Genomic DNA, 23,359 nt, shown 5'->3' on the forward strand with positions numbered 1-23,359 from the left:
GATATTAGCAAAATTACTTTTCCTTCAAAATAATGCATTTTGCAATTTGCGCCAAATTCGGTTTATTATAGCTATAGCTCTTCATCTCTTGATTATTAATAAAATTGGAAAATAGCGTTTTTTCAACCTAGATTTTTGTTCTTATTACAAAATTCAACAATTATTGTTTTATACAAGGCACTGATCTCAGAATTATTTCAATAAACTTAATTTACATATCATTGAATCTTAATTTTTTCATTTATTCTTTTACTGATATAATATGTTCCCTGATTTTTCAGAATCAGGAGCACAAATCGGAGTCGATTTATAAAATAATTTAGGTAAATATAAATATACACTAGTCTCAAACAATGGTTACTTAATAGCTCACAGAGCAAATGATGAGTCTTTGTAAGAAATCTATTTCTCTTAGAAACATTATTTCTTAAATTTGATTATCAAATTCTCGAATAAGACATATACTATGTTAAAGAAAAATTCAAGAAAAAGTATGGTCGAGAAAAAGTCCTTTCTTGTAATTTGAGTTTCACTTACTCGATTATGCAAAATCTACAGCATTAAATGATCAGTCATATTAGAATTTCAGTCCAACTTGCAATTTACTATAACAGTTATGCAGTATCCATGTGACTTCCTATTTACCCATTCTTGCTTCTCTGCACGTAAGTTTTAGATGAGACATGAAATTTCCAGTACAACATCAACAGGTATGACTAGATACCTTAGCAGGTTTGAGAAGTGAAATAACTGGATTTATAACAAAAAAGTGCCGTGGCTAAATCTCTAATCTAGTTCTAACAGTTAAATTAAAATGGTGATACAGACAAAACAAATTTTCTAGCTGATCATATAGGATGGATCGTAGGTCTATTAATTTATGCGAAAGATCCAATCACTGCTTTCATAAATAGCGGTGGAAGGACATAGGAATCTCAGTGAAAAGTGAAAAAGAATGAGTGCATTCAGTCATTAATAAAATGTTGTTTTCAGTTCATTCAATTTTTTCTTAAAGAAATTCCTTTTTTAATTCATGACATGTTATACTCCCAATATTTGCAATCATCAGGTATTTGTATGACCTATAGAATTTGGTTCAGCGACGGCAAAGTGTGATTGTTTGCACAGTTTATGAGTTACATCTTTTCAATCTCGTTGATCTGCCACTTTTTTTATAACGACAAAATTTAAAAAACTCAATAATTTACGTCGTCGCTACACGCATTACTTATTAATTTTTAGACGCGATGTATCGAAAAAATCTGTGATGACAAGCAGTGATACGAACGTCGCTATAGTTCTTGCGACTCCGGTGATCTCCAGAAATTCCTGTGACATGTCCCATCTTATTCAGTCAATGTGTGTCAGCGATTCTAATACATACGCAATTGATCAAGGACAAGAACATCGAAGTCGACCAAAGCCACCTCCACCTATTAAACCTGCAACACTTAAGAACAAAATTGGCTGTAGAAGTACTCAGAACTTATTTTCTCCACAAACCTCAAAACCTGACCTTTCAATAGCTGATAAAAGTTTACCGAGAGCTCCTTCTGATGTGATTAATTCATCAGAAACAGCAAGCGAAGAAAGAACCAATCATGCAGGAGAAGTAATATACATCTCAGAAGATATCATACCAGAGTCTGATCCATCGTTTGAGGCGATGCGGATAACGGCTTTATGTATTGAAGAATTTAAAAAGGTTGAAAATGATTCACATACTTTGGAATCTGCTGAGAAACCAAATAGTGGAACTATAATTACTAATAAACGAGCAAGCTTCATTAACGAAGAGATCAAAAAACCTAAAATAAAACCACCACCACCACCCATTCAATCTCATATACGTCGCTCTCAGTCTGGAAGAGATACCAGTAAGGTCGAGGCTATTAGAAGAAAATTGAATTTGGAAGGTGTTTTTGACACTAACCGAAATATCGCGCCGAATAATGCGAGTATTGATGAGAGTACTTCATTAAATACTCATAGATTTGAGCGGTGTCTGGAGAGCTTGGACATACCCAGGTAAGTAGTTATTAGCCGATAGATTAATTCATTTTTCAGAAATACATCAGGAGGCTAACTTTGAACTTTTCTGCTTTTAGCAGAGGATTCAGAACTCTAAATAAATCTTTACCTCTTTGTCTACAACCTTACTCATTATCAAACCTATAATTAATGGTGAATCTTATCACTTCAGTCTCTTGAAATTCACATGATTTTAGTGTACCATCAATACCACCACCATTGCCACCAATGCTCTCACCTCATGATGTTCTTAATGATGAGACGTACGAAGAAATTGAACAACTAACCTATGCTGAGGTGAAATATTTAAATTATTTTGAGTTCTGAAAATAACTTGAACACGTCTAAATTTTTTCTTATTTTTAGGAAAATGGCGAAACTGGTAATAAAACGGAAACAGTTGATGAGCTAATCGATGAGGTTTTAATGCGAGAATCAAATTGTGACAAAAGGTTTGCAAATCATTTATGGCGTCCACTTTCCATGCTACAAATATTTCTCAGTGCTTTTAGTTCCAATTAAATTGATCATTTAAACATTATGTGACTCTAGCTTACTTAGATGAATAGACAGAAAAGTCACTTCAGCTTTCAACGCCTTCTAAATCTGAACAGAGGGAGAAAATGCATATCTAAAAGAAGTGCGAAATCGAGAAAGCTTGTCCAAGCAGTCGATCTCTAGTGTTTTTTTTTGTTTTTGAGTTGAAAGGGTATTACTAATTGAGAAGAGAAGATATCACTAATTATGGATAATTTCTTCACATTCTCGTTCCGTACTCTCGAATTTTCTCAAATTTCGAAGATTATTATACCAATTAGTCAATCATATCAAACTTTTTATATTCAAAATATTTATTCAATTTTTCAAACTTCTGAGTTTATCTTTTCAGTTCAAAGCATCCGCAAATGCACGAAACACTGACTAATACTGATAACTTTTGTAGTGGACAAGGTGAATTTTATACTGATAGAAAAGGAAATCAATTCAATGATAAAAGTAATATATATCCGAGCAACAACCATTTTGGAGCAACGCTACGAGAATTCAATGAGGTGAAATATTACATGAAAAATAAAGTAGTTTTAATTGAGTTACTTCATCAACTGTTTTGTTATAATTTTCACCTTTATTCCATGTCTTCACTTATCCCTTTGTTCTATTCATTTTTTTTTTTTAAAAAAATTTACTCTGATTTGCTTACCACTTAAAATTCTATTTAGAGCTTTCAAACTACGTATCCTACACACCATTTTAGCAATTTGGAGATTTTTGGATGCCAAATTGCTTTCAAGATCTTGCAGACATTTACGAAAATTTCTGTAGTAATAGAATCCTAACAAGATGTTATAATAAAAAACTTTAAATCATCATGTTCAAATTCCACTTTCAGAGCGAAAACAATGATTCTTAGGCTAAAACCCAAAACATTTAATTATTCGTTTTTAAAAAAACTATTCTTAAAAATATATACATAATTGGAAAGATAAATTCCAAATAAAAATTTTCGAAGTCAGTGATTATATTTTACAGGTCCATTACTTTTAAATATCATTTAAAGATAAACAGAAATACTATTTGTATGGCTGATATGAAAAAATTTTTAAATTGAATTTCTACTTTCCAATCATAAAACTAAAATATAAACCCAAAACAAAAATTTTCTTTGAAACTTAGAATATCATTTATGACTGATTCCAAAAATGAATGTTTCCATCAAAATATAAAAATTAATTGAAAAATAAATTATATTATTTGAAAATTGCATTATACATTTTTATTAAAATTAAAATTTATGTTAAAGTGAGTGCTCAAGTTCAAAATTTTTTGGAAAGAATTCGTAACTTTAATAACTCATTGAATGCGCATTGATAATGTGATTAGAAACTCTTTTATATGTTCCTTTCCAAATTTTGGAAATCCACTCTTTTTAGAGTAATGTAAGGCCAGACGAGAAAGCAGCCACGATGAGAAGGCCAAAAAGTGCCTTGGAATTCGATAAATTATTGCGAATTAAATCCGATATTCAGTTAAATATCACGAGAAAGGTTTTTGAGTTATTTTTATTTTTGTGTAACGAAATTCAGAAATAAGATCAATTACTCTTTACTTGCTGTTTAACCTTTAGTTTAAATTGCTTTTGAGTAAAGGTTAATTTTAATAAGACTAGGTAACTAACACCTAACTACACCCATTGATCATCCGACTTTAAATAAGCACGGCTAGTTGTATCCACACTTGATGAATGCACTTTGGTTCCTTCCTCTGTCTTTTTCAATTAGGATCTGTTCTAGTCGTTGAAATATGAGCAACTAACTTTACTGTCTATTGTTCATTACATTATTGCGGATTGATAATTTCTATTTTTCACACTCTGACTTAAGTCACGAAGAGATAGACTGCACAACCGAGCTGAAAGAAGTAGTTCTGGGTGTACGCACAAAAGCACCTCAGCTATTCTCTCAATCACGCTAACTGTCCTCTGCAGTACCGTTTGACATCCCAATAAAATTTATTTGCAGAATGACAGTAGCAGTAATCAGTTTGTACTATCCTGTATCTTTTGTAATATTGGATATAAATTCTGCTTTCTTCTCTTTTAATTTGTAGCCATAAGTTTTATTTTTCAATTTTTTAGGCTGATAGAAGTAATATGTTTAACTTGTTTTCATATTTATTAAGACTTGTTTGAAAAAAATATTCACAAAAATATTTAAAATATTTACAAAAAATGTTCACAATAATCATCCTTTGATACGAGAGAAATTACTTGTATTATTTTCTTAAAAGTTATCTATTTAAATGGAAAATGTAAATTAAAGGTCGGCCAAATCAAATTCAAAGTAAGCTCAGCGTCTCAAGAAAGGCAGCGATGTAAACGCCTTTCATTTATTGATCGAGAAAGATCGAAGAATTATAGTAATGATAAAGTTCTGGCTAAAATAGATTTTCCTTTGGATGAACAGTGTATTTATGGTGATGTTTGGTCTTCAGATGAAGACGATTATATTTGCAGTACAGATCAGAAACAAGGTGACTTCTAATGAAATTATTAGTTCCGAAATTTCAGCACTGATTTAAAATATGTTCATTTTATCTAATTATCGTTTGTTATTTCCGTAGAGCAAGCACAAATGCAATCTCAAAAAGGCAATCTCGGTGAGGTGATTAATGTTGGCAAGGATAAGTCAGATGAACCATATTCGATGTTATCGGAAATTGAGCGAGAGCTTCGTCTAAGATTCCAGACTCATAACAATCTTCCCGGTAAACCTCCGGAATTGTACTTATATATCGTGAGCTGGATATTTTCTTATAGTTTTCTGTTAATTAAGACAGCGGAAAATGTAATGTCACTTTTTTCCTATGGAACAGTTAATATAAAAATTTAATATTTACCATCAGCAAATGATTAATTTAAAATAAATGTTCTCTTTTTTTAGATATTGTGCTGGAATCAAGGAGAAGATCTATGAGTGCCGATCCACTCGTCCATGATAGTACCTCGATTACAGCCAAAAGAGAAAATGCATCATGTGGCTGGAGATGCATCCAAGGCTATGGCAGTGACAATGATGGTGTTTGTTGTCAGACTAAAGATGATAAACAGAAACCATCAACAGAAGGTTATGAAACTATTGTAAGTATCCCTTTACGCTAAGATTTAATTTAAAATATATCACGAGCCAAACATGATGTAAAAATACAGGCAGAAATCAAGCTCGAAAATCAAAATGAATTTGAATTAGCTCAATTAGCATTCGCTTGAAAAAAAAACTTTTAAACATTTCAGTATTCCAAAAGTAATCTTTAGTATAAATTGTAGATTTCATCAATTTCGCCATCATCCGAGCATAACTGCCTACCGAGTACGTCATCAGATTACACCTTAAGAGAAATCGATCGCTCAATTTATACTGCAAGGTTTATTTTTCCATTTTTTAATGCACAGTCATTCTTCAATAATTAAAATTTGATCCTACATCGGTCATTAGGAAATGTGAATAATTTCTTCAGGGTAATTCCTGATCCGCAACCGCTTTATCAAATCTACATGATGGAGCAGAATGGTCAGCTGATTTATGAGACCAAGGAACAGAAAATCACGCAACCGAGTTTTAGTGGGAAAAGTATCTCTAAGGTCAAAAAATTCTGTTAAGTATACTGATTTTCTTCATTGCTCACTCTCATTTCTTAAAAAACTGAATAAACTTTAGATGCAACGAGTTGCCTCGACTGCTTCAACCGATAGCGGACGTGGCGCAGACTGTTCTACAACTGTGTCGCAGCCTACGTCCAACACATCAATGAGACGTGAACGTTTGGTTGCAGGTAGTCATTTTGCTAGTCAACGATCGCTATGGTGTGAGCTTCCAGAAGTGAGTCTCTTTTCTGGTATCCGAAATTTTACTTTTGCAAGCTTCTGTCATGTTTCGTTAAAATTGTTGCCCTCATTTTATTAGTTTTAGGTAAGAAATGCGGGTTTGTTGGAAAGATTGGACGAAGATATGAAAAAGCTGCAGGAAGCATATTTCGAAGTGATTACCAGTGAAGCTTCTTATCTTCGTTCAATTAATATCCTAATTACCCATTTCATGGCTGCTCCTGAAATGCTCGGTAAGCTTTATAGTCGTTTTTAAGTCTGTAAAAAGTTGATCAAAAAATGTTCAGTGCTTATTTTATCAAATTTTCAGGTTCGAAAAGACCTTCTTCAACAATAACAAATGAAGAACGAAAACAACTTTTCAGCAATATATTCGCTGTTCGAGACTGTAGTGAGAAGTAAAGAAATTATTGCTAATGTTTCATTCATTTTCTTTATTTTTACAAGTGCAAAGCTGCGAACTTAGATTACTGATTAATTAATATAAAATAGATTTTGATTTGAAAATTAAAAGAAAATGTTTGCATGTGCAAACTTATTCTCTCTAGTTTTATCTGCTCTTTTAAGCAAGGAAGCTCGAACTCTGCCTGCAAACTTTCACGCAAAAATCTTGTTGTTGGCTGACCCCAACTCGGGGTGGCCACTCGGGTCAGCTAACCGACAAGTATGCTGAATTATGTCAATATTAGATTTATTTCAACTATTATTGAAGAAAGTATGCATGCCTTTTGCTCATAATGTGGGAGAATTTGCATACGTTTTTGCTACAGCAAGCATTCAGAATGTTTCTAAAGTTTAATTCGAACAATGTTACAGTTTCTGTATTTTCATCCGGTAAATTTGTTCTGCTTGAAGTTCTTTTAAATCTTTTTTAAATTTTAATGATTGTTGTTATTTTGTTTGACAATTCAACTCCGTCTTAAGTTATTTTTTCAGGTTATTATCAGATTTGGAGAATAGACTACAAGAAAGTTTGGTACTGTCCGATATTTGTGATATCTTATGTGATCATTTTGAAACAAATTTCGATCCTTATATTAAATATTGCTCTAATCAAGTTTATCAAGACCGAACACTTCGAAAACTCAAGTTCGTTATTTTATGTAAAAAATAAAAATGGACAGAGAAAAGAATTAACATATTTTGGATCGTATTATGATCTCATCACGTCACTTTGCTTTCACAATCGGCAGAATAAGGAATATTCAATGGTTTTTCTTTGAAAACTCTAAATTTTTAATTGCAGATCTGAAAATCCTTCATTTCTGTCGTGCATTCAGCGCCTGGAAAGTGACCGTCTATGTCAAGGACTGGACATGCGCTCATTCCTAATGTTACCTATGCAAAGAGTTACTCGTTATCCACTTTTGATGATTGCGATTCTCGAGCATGCACAGCAAGATGCAGCAAACTATCAGACTGCCCAAATTGCATTGTATTTAGCCAATCATGTATGTTTCTTGCTTTTTACCGCAGAACTTGATAAGATTAAGAGACCTTAGTTGTATTATAGTAAGTTTACCATTTTCATTTATATTAGAGATAATTAGGTTAGTTACTAGATTGCAAGCTGATTTGGAGAGGTAGAGTTACTTTAAAATGACTTCCTATTGTTTAATGCTTAAATAATTTCACCCATTTGGGCTTTTTCCTGTTTTAAATCAAATAATTGTCTGTAAATTGTTAAATAAAGTAAGAGGAATTTTCAAAACAAATTAGATAAAATTACCTCCCTACTTTTTCTTCATTTTTAAATGAACTTTTTCACTTTGTTTCGAGTTTTAGATTGTCACTTGCTGTAATGAAGGTGCCCGACATATGGAGCGTACCGAACAATTACTAGAAATTGAGCGTCGCCTCGTTTACAAATCTTCTGATTTGAGGTATTTTACCTAATTCAATGATTGATTACTTCCATGTCTATTAGAGTTCACTTCATATTTTACACTTTGTGAATGCCATTTCTGCTTAATTTCAGACGTATTCCGCTGGTTTCATCAGGACGTTATTTAGTTAAACGTGGGTCGCTCATATGTCTGAATGAAAAGCGATCTAAGAAACTCTTAAATACTCGACAACAATTCCAGAGCATATATATTTTTCTTTTTAATGATATTATTATGTTAACGAAGAAGAAAGTGTATGCTTTTACTTTAATTTTCTGGCTCATTCATTTGAAAGAAAGTGATACTTCATCTGTCAAAGTTAAAATATCATAAAAACAATTTATAATGCTTTCGAAGTCTATTTATCCAATAATATAAAATTTCCTGACTTTTCTACAGTCTCACAATCTAATTTTTTAGCACCATTTGTTAAATGAGGTCAGATTAATCAATTTAAATCCACTGCACCTATTTTTTACTTTCATTTCGGACCGTCTATTTTAGTAATGGAACTTATATATGCAAAGATTATTCCGCAAGAAGATTTGTCGATATTGAACCAGTTGAAGTTAACGATCCCAAGGTTCGTTCTATTGGTAGAAGTTTTATTTTCTTCTCAATTTCATAAGTTTTAGATTTTGAGCATAATTCCAGAATTACAATGAGGAATTGAAAGCTCTGTGTGATACGGAATGCTTGCTTTCATCAAGTAGTCATGTTGTATCAGTAGCAGGTTAGAACACAAATGAAAAATGAAAACTCATATTTTAATATCTAAATTTTTAAAGGAGATCGACAAAATTTTAACAACTTTATTGAGGTGATATAATTAAACTGACTGAAGTATATGATCTCATTTTTAATATTTAAAGCAGATCACATTTTTGAAATTGTTGCATTCAATTTTTTCCTTGTACATATAAGATTCTCCATCATTTAATCTAATGAGAAATGTATTGTTTATTTATTTTTTGAAAGAGTGAAGCAATGAAAGTATTAACGACTGTTTACATTTAATTAGTTTTGGAAACAAAATTACTTTTTATATTGTAAATACGATTACTTCATTGGTTCATTATTTTCCAAGCATCCCCTGAAAGTTGATAGTAAATTTTAACCCTTTTTTTGGTAGTAAAATGTAACACTATTCGGTGCTAGATGTATTCTTTCAGTTGTTGCAGTCCGTAACAGCACATATTCCGCTGAAGAAGCCGCATCTTTTCATTTGTACTCTCATGCATAATGCTGTAGGGAAACAAGTGGAGCTTCTTTTGAATGCAGATTCCGAAACCGATCGTGAACGATGGTTGTCCGCACTAAGACCACCTACTGTATAAATAATATTTATATTTCAGTTACATTCATTCTATATTTTCTCACAATTCCCTCCGGAAGGCAGTAAGGGTAGGATAATTCAGTCTTAATGATTCTTAAGTGATTTAACTTCAGTGCACCAATCCAGAAGAAAAGATCTATGCTGATTGGGATTGCCCACAAGCTGTCGCTGTGCATCGGTATTCTCCGAGCCAAGAAGATGAGTTACCACTGGAGAGAGGCGATTTAATCAATATACTGCGTAAAATGCCAGATGGTCATTAATTTAATCCAATTCAATTAATAAACAGTTAATTTTCATTAACAGCTCCTAAATATGAAAAATAAAGAAGCATAAATATCTTTATTTCAGGTTGGTTTTACGGTGAAAGAGTTCGTGATTGTTACAGTGGCTGGTTTCCATCTTCATATGTTCAGCAAGTAGCTCTTGTTTATTAATTTTGGAAGGAAGAAAACTCTTTTTCAGCAGCTCTTCATATTATATAACTTTTCTCGTCGATATCGTTCATTTAAATAATGTGTATGGCAATGTCATTTAGGAATTTGAAGAAATTCTTTAATTTTGTTTCCATTTGATCTCTTGCAACAAAATTTCTCAGGTACTCAATGATCATGTTCGAGCAAAAAACTATCGGCAGCGTTTACGTGTCATTCAGGTTATCTTCATTATGTTTTCCTATAAATGTGCGAGTATTGAAATGGAAATTATGAACAACCAATCGAAAATTCCAAAAATCTGAATTTTTTGCAAAGTTCATTCATTTTTAGGCAGCTGCTGATTTTCGTTTCCATCAAAAGCAAATGAAAATAGGAACTGAAGAAAATGCTCGCCATATAATGGAAAGATTTCGTCGATTGAGTAACACAAAAAGTGCACTAAAAGATTTGAAATCAAATCAAACATGTTAAAAAATATTGATATATGCCATTTTGTCTACTTTATTGTTGTGAACCAAGTGATAAAGAGAAATTTGAGAGTGAAGCCAGGTCAATAAAATATGGATAATCTATTCATTAAGGAAGCAGGTTCTGCAGTTCGTGGTTATAAGATTTTCAAGTAAGCTTAGCATTTATCTTCACAGAACAGGACTTCTAATTTAATTAACGGGTGTCTGCAATTATCAGGAGACTTGAATTATCATATCTGAATCGAGTTGAAGAATATATCATCCTCTTTACAGAGTTCAAAAAGGCCTTAGGTTTCTGTTACTAATTGGTATTGACATCGAAGGTTTCAAAGAGTATTTTAATTAAACATTTCGTAATCTCTGATCATCATATCTTCTATACGGTTATTTCTTGGATTCAAAAAGTTGCGAAATTTTTTTATCTCATAATTTGCTCTATATGATCTTAATTGGTTTGCATATTTAATTTGTATAGCTGTTGTTATCTATATAATCTTATCCAGATCGGACGTTATGATTTCTTAGCTCTTGAGGTGACCGTTAAATTAATGTTAAATTTAAGATGAGTGAAGGATAAATGGTAGCTCCCTTAAATATATTGTAGGAAATGTTTGAGAAAAAAATTTAAATAAATATTTTTCCTTGCTCGCTATCACATGCATATCGTTTTTTATCAGTTATGTGTCTTATCCAGTTTTCTGCCATCGAAATTTCACTTTAAAAGGAATGAATGCTTTATAAAACTTTTATATATTGTGTATTCATGTAAACCTGTGAACTCGCATACTATACATTGCAAGTGCAATATTATTTTTTTATTATAGATATAACAAAAATCTAATGTTACGGAGCGCTTTTTGTCATTACTATGTATTCGTCAATTTTATTACTTTCCATGTACGAATTATATTAGGATTAAAGTGCTGTTTTATTTTGCGTTAAAGGAGAGTAAACATCGGTAATTAAAATATGAACTATGCTTTTGACAATAAGATTTGAAAATCACCAATTGTATGAATGTTGCAAAACGATTACAGGTCGCTAGGGTTTTCTAGCAAACACTTTCTAGTCCAGAATATTTTTCAAAATTGAGTAAGACAAGTGGTCCTACGATTTGCTATACATTGAGGGAAGGAACTATTAAAAGTTAATACCAAATATACGCTATGCAGGTAATACAATTCGAAGAACTGATGGAATAAATTGAATTAAAATGAATAAAGAAAGAAACTACAGCTTATGTACCTGCAGAATGATACTTCTTGGTAGAAAACGATCACAATATATATACAGTGAAGATAATATGTCACATACAAAATTTATTTCATGGTAGAAAAAATAGCAGTGCCAAGTAAGGCCTTATGATTTTAGGCCAAATAACGGACTAAGACCTTGTGGATCTTGCAATACTTTTTATTGTTGTAACAGGTGTCTTTCTTCTATGCTGCTGTGATTAATGTATTACAGAATTGATTGAATTGTTTACTGATGTTGGCAAATACAACAAAAATGATGAATAAAAAGTTCTAAGAGTTCACTGCTTGCCAACAGATATATAAAGGATGGGAAATAGATGACACACATTTGCTTTATTAGTAAGGAATGAGATATCATTCGAATGTTTTGGATTAGCATTTTTGGATTTTTGGACTTTGTATTTCGAAAGAGATAGTATGGACTTTTGTTGTTATTCAAATTTAATTTAATGAATATAAATCTAGAAATATTTTCTTCATTTTTAATCCAGTGAAAATATAGCATACGGAGAAAAATGTTAGTTAGGTATCCAAAAAAAAAGAATTATTATTAGTTCTAGCTTTTTAATTTACCATTTCAATAGGTAAGTTTTTTTCGAAGTAGTTCGAAGAAAGAGATAAAATATTCGTTCCAACTTATTTTTCTCTGTTCCTATAAGATTGTAGATAAAAAAAAAATCGTTAGCTATGTATTTGTCGTCTTTGCGTAACAAAATTAAGGCCTATCTTTTTTACTTTCAAAATTTGATATTTATTTTTAAAACAATAAAGATTACATAGAAGTCTATGGAAAAATTTTAAAGCCAGTGAGCAAGATAACAACTGCGGCAATTGCCGCCATCAAAAAAAATATTCCCATTATACCTGATATCACCATGCATGTTTTTTGCGCAGTTGTATATTTGATCTCTGAAAGTATAATCTAGAAAAAAACGAAGATATTATGGCTATATTACAATTTATTAGTTCAGAATTTTGATGTTACGATATAAATGCATTTTGTATTAGCAGAGTTAAAATTAACGCTGTCAAGTTCTCAATTTCTATGTTAATCGTTTTAATCTTCTTGATAATATTCTATAATGAAAGTAGTACCCACCTTCTTCTTCATCTTCATCAACCTAAATAGCAAGAACATTTTAGAATAGAAACTTCAAAAAAAGTTAAAGTAAAAATACAGATGAGGGAAGAACTCTAGAAAAGGTGCTGGCATAATTATTTCTATCTCTTGACTTTTGCTAAACTTTTTGATAAACCAACAAATAAAGAATGGCTATAAAATGGAAATATGTTGAACAAATTATCATTGAAAAATAAATAACCAACCAGCGTCTTCTTTGGATCTTTTCCCTGCGCTGCTTTTTTAATAACTTAAAATGCCAAAATTATTTTGGTGCAAAGAATTTGAATTTTTAGCGCACATCTCCAATCGAATATAAATATGAAAATTATTTGCTTAGCCTTTCGTGAATCAATTTAAGTCGAAATATATACTGAAAACAGCAAACATGTTTTGATAACAAATGCAAACTTGAAGATCCTATTTGAGCAGATCTTAATTCTGTTCGGTCTTGTGAAGCTTGGCCTGGAGTAATTGTTGGAAGAATTTGCTGTGGTTGAGGTGGCGGTGGTGGCAGAGCATTTGCTGGCCCCAAATCTTCGTATTTATCACCCATCTGAAACATAAGTTTCATCCAGTTTTCTAATTCTTGCAAAACCTGGAAGGTTTTAGATAGAGAGAAATTAAAATCGCATTCGAAACCACAGCTCTATGAGTATGACAGAAGATAAGTGAATGATAATCAACCAACTGTTTCTGCTGTTGATAATAATAGTTCCAATTTATTTTGTTCAGTAATTTATATACATTATCAATTCTCATTACGATATTCAACCAAAATTTGCATATTAAATTTGTGAAATATTAAATAGACGAGCGCATAAAGTGGAAAAGCCGAATAAAATAGAAGGTATCTAGCAAAAAAATAGTGAAAAGGGTAGCAGGATGAGAAAAGAAAGGAAGAAAACGAAGTATGAAAGGTTAATTTAATTCTATAAAACTTATTTCAAGGAAGTCTGTCAGAAAGATTCTTTACTTTTTATTGTTCATGAATGAGCAAGGATGTGTGAAATTTAATTTTCTTTCATTGCACTTCCTTCCGCTCTGTCTTTAAAAGTGAATGTTGTCTCCGTTCACTTACAAAATAAATGAGCCTGGATTCATTGTCCAGCCCTTTCCTATGCCCATTCTTTCCAGTTGCAGCTCTCTTATTCGCTTTCATTTTTAATAATTTTGAAATGAAATAGTATCGGTATCTTCGCCTTTTCATTAATACCACTCTTATCATTTCTGATTTTTTCAAATTTGGTTTTTTTTTTTAAAACGAATTAGTAAAATTTCACTTATGACGAATAAATAAAGCTTACAATCATCAATTGGCAAAAAACTTTAAGAACGTTTTTCCAAGACTTTGAATTCCAGGAAATTGAAAGATGCTTTAGAAACTCTTAAACTACCTGAATCAATCAGTTAATGCTTTATAGGAAATGTGTTAAATAAGTTTGTACTCGTTTCTTTTTTATTTAAACTTTATAATTTAATATTTAATATTCATCTTTGAAATGTGCTGTAAAATGTTATTAACGACGCATGGAAGGAATTTTTCATATAAAATATGATATAATAAAGATAGCTTCCCATGATATGAAGAAATGTTTGTTACCTATTTTCCGAACGTTTCACAATAGATGGATTATTTGTTTTCGTATGACAGCGATCCGTATCATCTGAGTTTATCTTACTAATTAGAATATCAGAAGTTTGAATTAAGCGACTGTAGCAATTTCCAACTGAAATTATTGATAATAATCATAATTTATCTGATTAAGTTCAAAATTAAGATTGTGGACTTAAGCAACATTGAAATCTCGGGATGAAACTGAATCTATCTGTACAGACAAATATAAATTATGAAGCAACTGTCGCTTGAACTACTGAGAATCAATCACTCTTCCAACGTTTAAGGCTAATTTTATTTAGTTTGCGGAACATATCTAACTTGACTATTTCATCACATCGCTTCCATTCTTTAATTATAGTATTTCTCAGGTCATCTCATCTTATTTGGATTGCATCAATTTTTTGTGAAATGAACACACTGTATTTGATAAAAGTTATAATCCATAGATCGCTTAGTTACTTATTATAATCAGTCTCCAAATCAAGCCAATATCTAAGTTTCAAAGTTTATGCTTTCATTAGTAGCTAAAGCAAATGATAATGGTTCGTGCAGAATTATAATGAATAACATTGTTTAATTCACTAATTAATTCATTATTTATGCTCCAAGACACATTCTAACTTCTTTTTTCTAATCTCATTTTTCACTTTTCTATTTTCTGCTTCTTTTCCATTTGTATTCTCATTTAATAAGAGTTGTTAGAACCTCGAAAGATAAGTAATATAATTGTATAAGTAAAAATCTCTCCGTTTCGTTGTTATTCGTAAATGAAAAAAAAATTAAGCAATTTGATTCTTTAAAGACTAAAGACAAAAGCACAGTATTATGTAATTCATTAATTAATCATTAAAACAATAATTCATATAGTTTGTGAATAAAAGAAGAAAAATCATCGTTGTTTAAGTTATTATAACAATTACTTATTCTCCTTATAGTTCTTTATATAACAACTTTATTTATTGACATTTTCTACCACTTTGCTTAACGTATATTTAATTTAGAAGTTTACTTAACCTTTAATTAATTAATCAACTGTTGCTTGAAATTGGTTTTAAATTTCAGAACATTTTGGTGCTTCTATTACTTAACTTCATAAAGTAACAAAATGTCAAAAATAACATTGAAAAAAATTGGTATTTATTTTCTTCCGTGGCTATTCTCAATCGTTGTAAATTATTCAACAGCTACAGTAAGTTTTTATTTTTACGCAGAATTCATGCAGAACAAAAATAATATCTGAAATTGAGCATTATAAAACATTTACTATTTCACAAGAATATAGCTCTTTAAAACTATGCAAATCAATTCTGAATCCTTGAGACAGAGTATAGATGTTTATCTTCAAGGTATAATAGGCTGCTAATTTTTAATTATCCCTATTTATTATGCTTAGAGAATAGAGTAGAATAATTTCCAAATATCAGCTCTGATTTTAAAATAGGACATTATTTGTTGACAAATAGGCTTTTGAAATGGTTCTGATAAAAAGTGCTTCAGCATGTTGTCAGTTGAAGACATACAAAATATAAACTTTATTTCATTTTTTTTTAAGAAAACGATATAATTACTAGAGGGTTTTCAACATTCTCTATAGCACTTTAGGTTTTAAACAGATTTTACCACTTTGACAATGATGGTACGGTCGACGATGAAGGCACTTCACGATGGTTCTTCGCCAAACCAGCTTTTATAATTTCCAAGAAGCAAATGAGTGAACGAATTGTTAATTCATTATTAAGAAATGCATGGATTGGTTAATTTGTAAACTCTACCAGGTTTGAATCATTAATTTGCATTCAGTTACTTTCATAAAATGTAAACATTGCAGTGTAATTATTTATTCAATTTCCATTTTGGTTTTACTATGTAGGAATGCATGAGAAACTCAATCGTTTTGTTATTTATTGAAGAGCCAGTAATTTTCGTAATTTTCATATTTATTTTAATACTTCCCTGATTTTGATATATCCAATCGAAATTTAAAGCTCATAAGAAATTCTTAAACTCATTTAACTGTCCAAGTTCGTCCATTAAATTCAGGTCATGTTTTAAAATATTTGAACAGTTACCGACAAACAGCAAAAACGAATAATTTGTTAGAATTTCTAGAGAATTTCTCTTTCTTAGTTACGAGCACTAAATGTGATAAACTTTAAACTCAATCTGCATTTCTGGAGAAATATTTTGCACTGAAAGTATAAATAATTTTTACCTGATACTCCCAGAACTCAAAAAATTCTATAATTAAAATTATTATTCCTGGCATTGTTAGATTAATCTAAATTATGTTTGTTTTAAAGTCATTAAGAATTTCTTTGGTAATTTATTAGAAGAATGCATTCAAGCAGCAAGCAGCAAGCAGCAAATATACTCAAGGTAAACGATCAACAAAACAGAGTTCATCTAATAATAAACTCATAGGACTAAGTTTTTGAGTACGAAAGTCCTTTTTAATTAGAATCAAAATTTCAGGAAAATGAGCCTTGCAATATAATAAGTAATATAAATATTATGTCTTCACTTATCTATTTCAAAAAATATTGATATCGACAATTTCTAGACCGATGCCATCAAAAAAGCCACTCTTGATTTTCTTGAATTTGATACTGTAAGGAAGCAATTTCTGCTTTCGCACAAAAGATTTGTAATTGAGCCCTGTCTTTCTCACTTTGCTTCATTTTCTGGCCTGTCAAAAGTAATTGAATAAGGAGGTCAGATATTTGATCCTCGCTCTGCAACTTTAGAAAACTGAAACTAATATGGCTAAAGATATGTCAAATATAAACTTGAGAAATATTAATTATAGCTTGAAATTAAATTGAATCATATTTAGTTTAAAAAGTTCAAGTGTCTTTTCTAAAATTTTTAAGAAATTTGGATTCAAAGTTTGAAATTCTCAAGGAAATATGCTTACCATACATAATATGCCTCGCAGTAACTGTATCTTGTTTTCCGTATTCCTCAGTTCATTTTGCACATCGATGATGCAGTCCGTATTAACAGAGACGGATGAGGTGCTATGAGATGTCACATTCAACTTTCAGAGTTTTTCATTTTTGAAAGAAATTAGATTTTTAAATAATTTTCCTCTTTTTAAAATATTTTGCTGTTTTTGGACGAGTATTTCCTATACGAGAATAATGTTAAATAAGATTGAATGGACCAAGTTGAAGCACTTACTTAACCTGCCGTCCACTTCGGATCAAACATTTCGTGTCGTGAAATTCATTGCGTAAACAGATCAATCGTTCTTGCAAGTCATCAATAATTTTGTGATTTCTTCTAGATCTTAAGTTTGGAATCTTGGTATCATTGTAGAAATCAAAAAGAGGTTATTTGAAAATTTTGAATATATAAAACATTTCTGAAAGTTACAATTTGCAAAAAAAAGGGCTTTAATCGTTTTGAAAAAACAATAAAAAGCACTTGCAATACTTCTAATGCATTAATAGGATATAGAGATTATTTAAATCTATTTTGTAGCATAAAGTTATTTTGTGAGTTTTAAGAACTTCTAAGTAAAGTAACTTGTTCCAATCGAACTTAATGAGTCATTTCTTATAGGCTCAATAAATTAAGGAAAAACAAACGAACCTGATTTTAGTGCAAGCTATTTTCTCCTTCAGACAATTAATAGAGTTGTTGATTTCCATAACTTCATAGTTTCCAACGCCAAATTTATGTTTTTCTTGGGAACAGTGCAAAATTTTGGTATATTTGAACATATTTTCTGCAACTTTTAATGGAGAAATATAAAAAAATGAACTGATTCTGGATAATGTAGAGCTTAGATTTTTAGGAAAATATTTGCGTTAACGAATTTAAAAAGTCTTAGTAATAAGAACTGCAGTGAAAAGCAGAAAAGTATGATCATTTTTGTGTCTCTTTTTATGATAATTGAGAAATGCCTAGCAAACGGTTTAGCATGATCTACAGAAGTTGTTTTCTCGCTACTGACAATATTAAAATGATCGCAGCATACAAACCACAGAAACAAACGTTGCCAAAAATTCGCAGTTCCTATCACGTAAAATGTTTCGTTCTCATTTACGATCCAAATCCAGTAAAGTTCTAATTTGTTTGGTGATATCGGTATCAATATCAAAAGTTACTAGGAATCAGTTTCAAGTACATTCCTGATCCAGCATTCAAATTGTCGGTAAAATTCACATTAAATATAGCGCTAAAAAACATACTAAAAAATGATTCAAGAAACAAGCTAAAATGTGATTATGTTTAAAATTAGCACAACTATAATTATGTTGAACCTTTTCAATAACACCACTCCAACCATTGTTTTCAGCTTATTAAAAATATGAGTGCAATGAACTTTAAGAAAAATTAATGGCCGGTCTAGTTTAATCAGAAGAAATGTGTAAAATATAATGACCAGATCGACAATCGTTATCTTTATGAAATTTGGATCAAAAATTCAAGGAAACCAGAACGATAAATAATGCTTTTAAAACAGTTAAACCTAAACAAAAATTGACAAATTATCAAAAAAATAAAAATCGGAATAAATATATCATTCTGTTTGAAAAAGAAAAATTAATTTCTTACAATCTAAGGGAACATTATTAAAATATGAATCGCATTTGAAGAAGAGAAATGAAATAAAAGGAAATAACTGGGAAGGAACTGAAGAATATATCCTCATCATAATTTTATATACTTTAAAAAGAACACTTGGAAAATAACTCGAATAAATGATGACAATTTAGTAGATATGGCAGTGAAGTAATGGAATTAGAAAGTAATAATCAAGCAGTAGCAATAAAATACGGGAAAAAAGATCCATTTATTTACAAACATTATCTGACCAGAAGTGGCGAGAAATTCTCAAACATGCAATTAGTAATTTAAGAATGGATTCATATAATAAAAAATATATTAGTCAAGTTTAATAGAAAAAATGAAGAGAAAATGGAATTAAACACAACTTCTGAAAATTTATTCATAATCTAAAGAATCAAGAACATCCGAGAAAAATTTAATGGATAAATAGTTTTTCTAAAAAGCGTACTTTTTTCGCATTTACAAGTAACTTGAGCCTCGGGACATTTTAGAATAGGTGACCTAGTAACTCAAACTAAATATTGCAAAAAGTCAGTAAATATCCAAAAAAAGCATTGAAAGCACTCGAAACTTAGTCAAAAGCGAGAAAATTACTGAAAACAATGCTGTGAGAATCTTTAAACAATCATTAATATTTTCATTTATCAGTTATCTTTGATAAATCGCTATGAAATTGCTGATTACATTGTTTGCAAATATCAAAAAAGGAGCCAAGGTAATCTCCAATTGCACTCTCATAACTTCTGGACAACAAGCAAATCAACATAAAATTAGCTTTTATAGCTAATTTTATGGATAAGATGAATGTTCGGTTACCTGCAGCTATTTGAATGGTCAGCGTGTCAACATATATGATCATCATTAATATCGAAGACGCTATCGTTGTCATTTCTATCCAGTAATATAACTGAATTTCTTTCAGCAGATCCGATGTCACCTGTCATAAAAGGGTTTGAGAAAAGAAATTTGTTTTTGTTAACAGTTTTTGCTAAGTTAGGATTAGGACTTCAGAAATAGAAGAACAATTGATGTAGGTTTTCAAAAGAGAGAATTAAAATAAAATTCCTCGAATGGCAAAGACATCACTACATATGGTAACTGATAATCCCACAAAGAATTTTCCCTAATTCTAGTCTAATGTTGCTTCAAACATTATAAGCATCTGAAGTCTTGAATAAGTGAAATCAAAAATTTAAGATTGAAAAAAATAACAGATCGATAGATCACTCAAGTTTTTTGACGGACTAATGTTTAGTACTAACTGTAGACATATGAGCATCATGAAGGTTTACTCAAACTAAAAAGAGCTCAATAGGTTAAAAAACTTGTCTGCTCCAGCTAATTCATAATTAACAACTAATAATTAGCAGGGTATAAGTTTTCGAGTAAAAAAAGTTCAAATATAAATTTTTAGTCTTCACTAAATGAAAGTGGAAGCATAATATTAAAACTGACAAACATCGGGTAACTAAATAGGTAAAGCGGATTTCTAAAAAAATCATGCAAATTAAACAATTGATTAAACGGCTTCTTTTAATCATTTCTCGTCACTAAAATTGTAGGCAAATAGAAATGATTCGAGTTTATTTTTGCAAGAACAATTTAAGATATGCACGAGAGGGTTAGAAAGCTAAGAGAGATAAAAATGGGTCACTAAAAGTTTATACAATAATAGGTAGAATGCAAATGACAATTTTAGAGAAGTAATTATGGTTAGAATGATCAATTCTTTAATACTTGTCTACCTAGCTTCATTGATAGTATCAACAGAACTGCAATAATCAGTTATATGCTTTGGTGAGATTTTAGAATAATATTCAAAGCGCCCACAACAAACTAATTAGAATTTCTTTTTCTCTCTAACATTAACAACGACTTTGTTGTAATTTATTTATTGAAAAAAAGATAACCACACAGATGTCAGTACTACAAAAACAATCTAAGCAAATCGAATCGGAGACTAAGGAAATCACATTTGCTATGAAAATGAAGAAGTATGCTTGTTTGAAACAAATCCATGCAGATATAAGGAAAAATAATCAAATTCATGCGCAATTTCAATCTTCACTTCAAATTCTATCCAGGATAAACAACATATGCCATAAATTCTTGCATCTAAGTGGTTGCTGAACCATCAATCACAATAAGTTCAATTTTTATTTTCATATTGTCCTCATTCTGCACATTTCAAAACAATCGCTGTTTAGATCGGAAGTAGAATTCTTTCATGAAAACATACCTCCAACAATGCCATTTAGAGATGTGCTTCAATATTCGCTCCATTTATCATGTCAATTCTAAAAAGCTTTTGAGTGCGACAGTTCTTTAATTTGATCTATTTTCTACTGTGTGTGCATTTCCCTCTAGCAAATGCTTCCTAAATAAATGTAGGAAATTCAAATTCTATAACGGCAGGAAGATAAATGTGAACGTTTTCTTTATCTGACCATAGCTTCCCGAAATTGCTTCACTGAGTCACAAAAGTTAGATTGCGGAGTGGCACGGAGTTATTTCATATCATAATTCTTTATTAAAATCAGATGAAAACAATGAATTTTGATATACATACACTTATAATAACTCGCCAAATAAAATTTCAAAAAAAAATTCGAAAACTAGAAATCTTAGGTTGAATTTCTAAGAACTGAAACAATGAAGTTAGGAAATTATGCGAGTCAAATTTGATAAGAAGGCTAGTAATGCTAAATGCAAAAACTTATACACATTACAACTAATTTAAATTTAATTTTCTTTTTTTATTACTAACTTAATTAGTTACTTCTCAAGTAGTAAAACCTCTGGCAGTAAGAATCGGTGATTTATCTTTAAAAATGATGAGATAAGATTCCTTCTCATCATGAAAATTAATTTAGTTGAATTTCCAATGTATTTCTAATGCACGGAAATCGCAATAATATTCAGTCTAATAAACAAAATAATATGAATATACAAAAGGAGACTAATCATTTCGAAAAAAAACCGGTGACATCCATGAAATCATAACAAGGAATGCTGTGAGGTACAACAGTGTGTTCAGAATAAGATATAACAAACTAGAAAAAATTCAGTTCAAATAACACAAGTTTGAATTGCAATGATAACGATAGAATCTTAAAGAAGAAAGGAAGAGCATAAAAAATAAATGTTGATGGAATAATCTTCTTCGGGTTTCATCTGCTACTTTGACCTGATCAAACTAACCTAGCTTTCGAGTTTCATCCATGACATAACCTGTTAGAAAAGCCTTGTCTTATCTATCGAAACAGACTGAGAGAAGAAAAAGAAAGAGATTAGAGAGAATGGGAGAGAGGGAGAGAGTCCACCTTGTTTTCCCCTCATTATGATTAAACTAAAGAAATTGTGAGGATAAGGAAGAGAATTTCCACTGGGAGAGACTGATCGATGACACTTTTTATAGAGATGTTGTCAAAGAGAAGTGAAAATAGTGAAATACGAAAAACGAAAGGGAATGTTGTGACAATAACAAGAGTGTTCTGTTCATAATTCGTAGTTCATGAATCAAATCATAAGGAGGTCAGTGTAACAGCCGTGAATCCGTGAATTCAATAGACCGTCTTAGGCTTCTTAAGGTCGTCTAATATATTTTCGTCACTCTGACTTTGATTTTAACTATGAACTGTCAGTACATTCTGGGATGTCTCTTTGTACTTACCTGATAAAAAGAAGTCAAGTGTCGCCTAATCTTCTGGTTTCTCAGCTTTTGTTAACCTCATTCAACTTAGGAGCTGTAGTTACTGATCCGGTCAATTCCTATTCATTGTTTATGTTAAAAATAGCAAGTTTATCTATGTTACGCCGTCATCATGAAATAAAGATTTGTTGAAGATAAGAAACCTACAATTATTCAATGTTTGTGCTCCGAGTCATTCCTCAATTTCTGCTCCAAAATCATCCTTTTCTCAATTTGCATGTATAGAAAGGTTGGAATTTTGCAGGATTTGCATTTAATTGCTATTTTGTATCAGTAACAAAACACATTGCTTATTTTGCTTTCATTCAATTGAATTCTGCAAATCTTCTCTTTTTCACCGAAATAGTAAGATTGCTCTTTGCAATGATTAATAAATTTAAAGGTAAGAAAAATTGACGTAAATAGTTGCTGCGTCAAGCTCATACAGAATTGACGGTATTATTGAATTTTTTCTGCTTATCAATAAATCAGCAACTTCAATTTTTTATTGGGAAAGAAACAAATAGATTAAATGACACCAACAAATCAGCA

At 30.7% G+C, this 23,359-nt stretch overlaps 3 protein-coding genes across 4 annotated transcripts; 1 reads left to right on the top strand and 2 right to left on the bottom strand.

Annotated features, from left to right (window-relative positions):
- Window positions 1–1,267: 1,267 nt before the first annotated feature.
- Bma-ephx-1 (Uncharacterized protein) lies at window positions 1,268–10,542 on the top strand (the record flags this gene model as incomplete). The annotated part of the gene is made up of 23 exons (XM_043078925.1): window positions 1,268–2,028; window positions 2,229–2,328; window positions 2,398–2,483; window positions 2,921–3,083; window positions 3,963–4,076; window positions 4,851–5,061; window positions 5,152–5,295; window positions 5,472–5,668; window positions 5,855–5,952; window positions 6,046–6,169; window positions 6,246–6,407; window positions 6,498–6,645; window positions 6,723–6,810; window positions 7,349–7,501; window positions 7,659–7,863; window positions 8,198–8,295; window positions 8,391–8,552; window positions 8,803–8,881; window positions 9,471–9,629; window positions 9,748–9,889; window positions 9,986–10,053; window positions 10,233–10,289; window positions 10,402–10,542. The coding sequence occupies 23 exons, from the start codon at window positions 1,268–1,270 to the stop codon at window positions 10,540–10,542; spliced, it is 3,660 nt and encodes a 1,219-aa protein (XP_042934859.1).
- Window positions 10,543–12,581: 2,039 nt separating this feature from the next.
- On the bottom strand, window positions 12,582–13,473 carry Bm10072 (Uncharacterized protein; the record flags this gene model as incomplete). The annotated part of the gene is made up of 4 exons (XM_043078926.1): window positions 12,582–12,706; window positions 12,897–12,918; window positions 13,124–13,167; window positions 13,329–13,473. The coding sequence occupies 4 exons, from the start codon at window positions 13,471–13,473 to the stop codon at window positions 12,582–12,584; spliced, it is 336 nt and encodes a 111-aa protein (XP_042934860.1).
- Window positions 13,474–17,108: 3,635 nt separating this feature from the next.
- Bm10071 (Uncharacterized protein) lies at window positions 17,109–18,263 on the bottom strand (the record flags this gene model as incomplete). Of its 2 annotated transcripts, none has more annotated exons than XM_043078927.1 (4): window positions 17,109–17,270; window positions 17,453–17,555; window positions 17,719–17,826; window positions 18,133–18,263. In XM_043078927.1, the coding sequence occupies 4 exons, from the start codon at window positions 18,261–18,263 to the stop codon at window positions 17,109–17,111; spliced, it is 504 nt and encodes a 167-aa protein (XP_042934861.1). The 2 variants fall into 2 exon arrangements, with proteins under 2 accessions (XP_042934861.1, XP_042934862.1); XM_043078928.1 differs by having other exon boundaries at window positions 17,213–17,224.
- Window positions 18,264–23,359: the final 5,096 nt, after the last annotated feature.

Source organism: Brugia malayi (assembly GCF_000002995.4).
Source record: "Brugia malayi strain FR3 genome assembly, contig: Bm_v4_Chr2_contig_001, whole genome shotgun sequence".
NCBI lineage: Eukaryota > Metazoa > Nematoda > Chromadorea > Rhabditida > Onchocercidae > Brugia > Brugia malayi.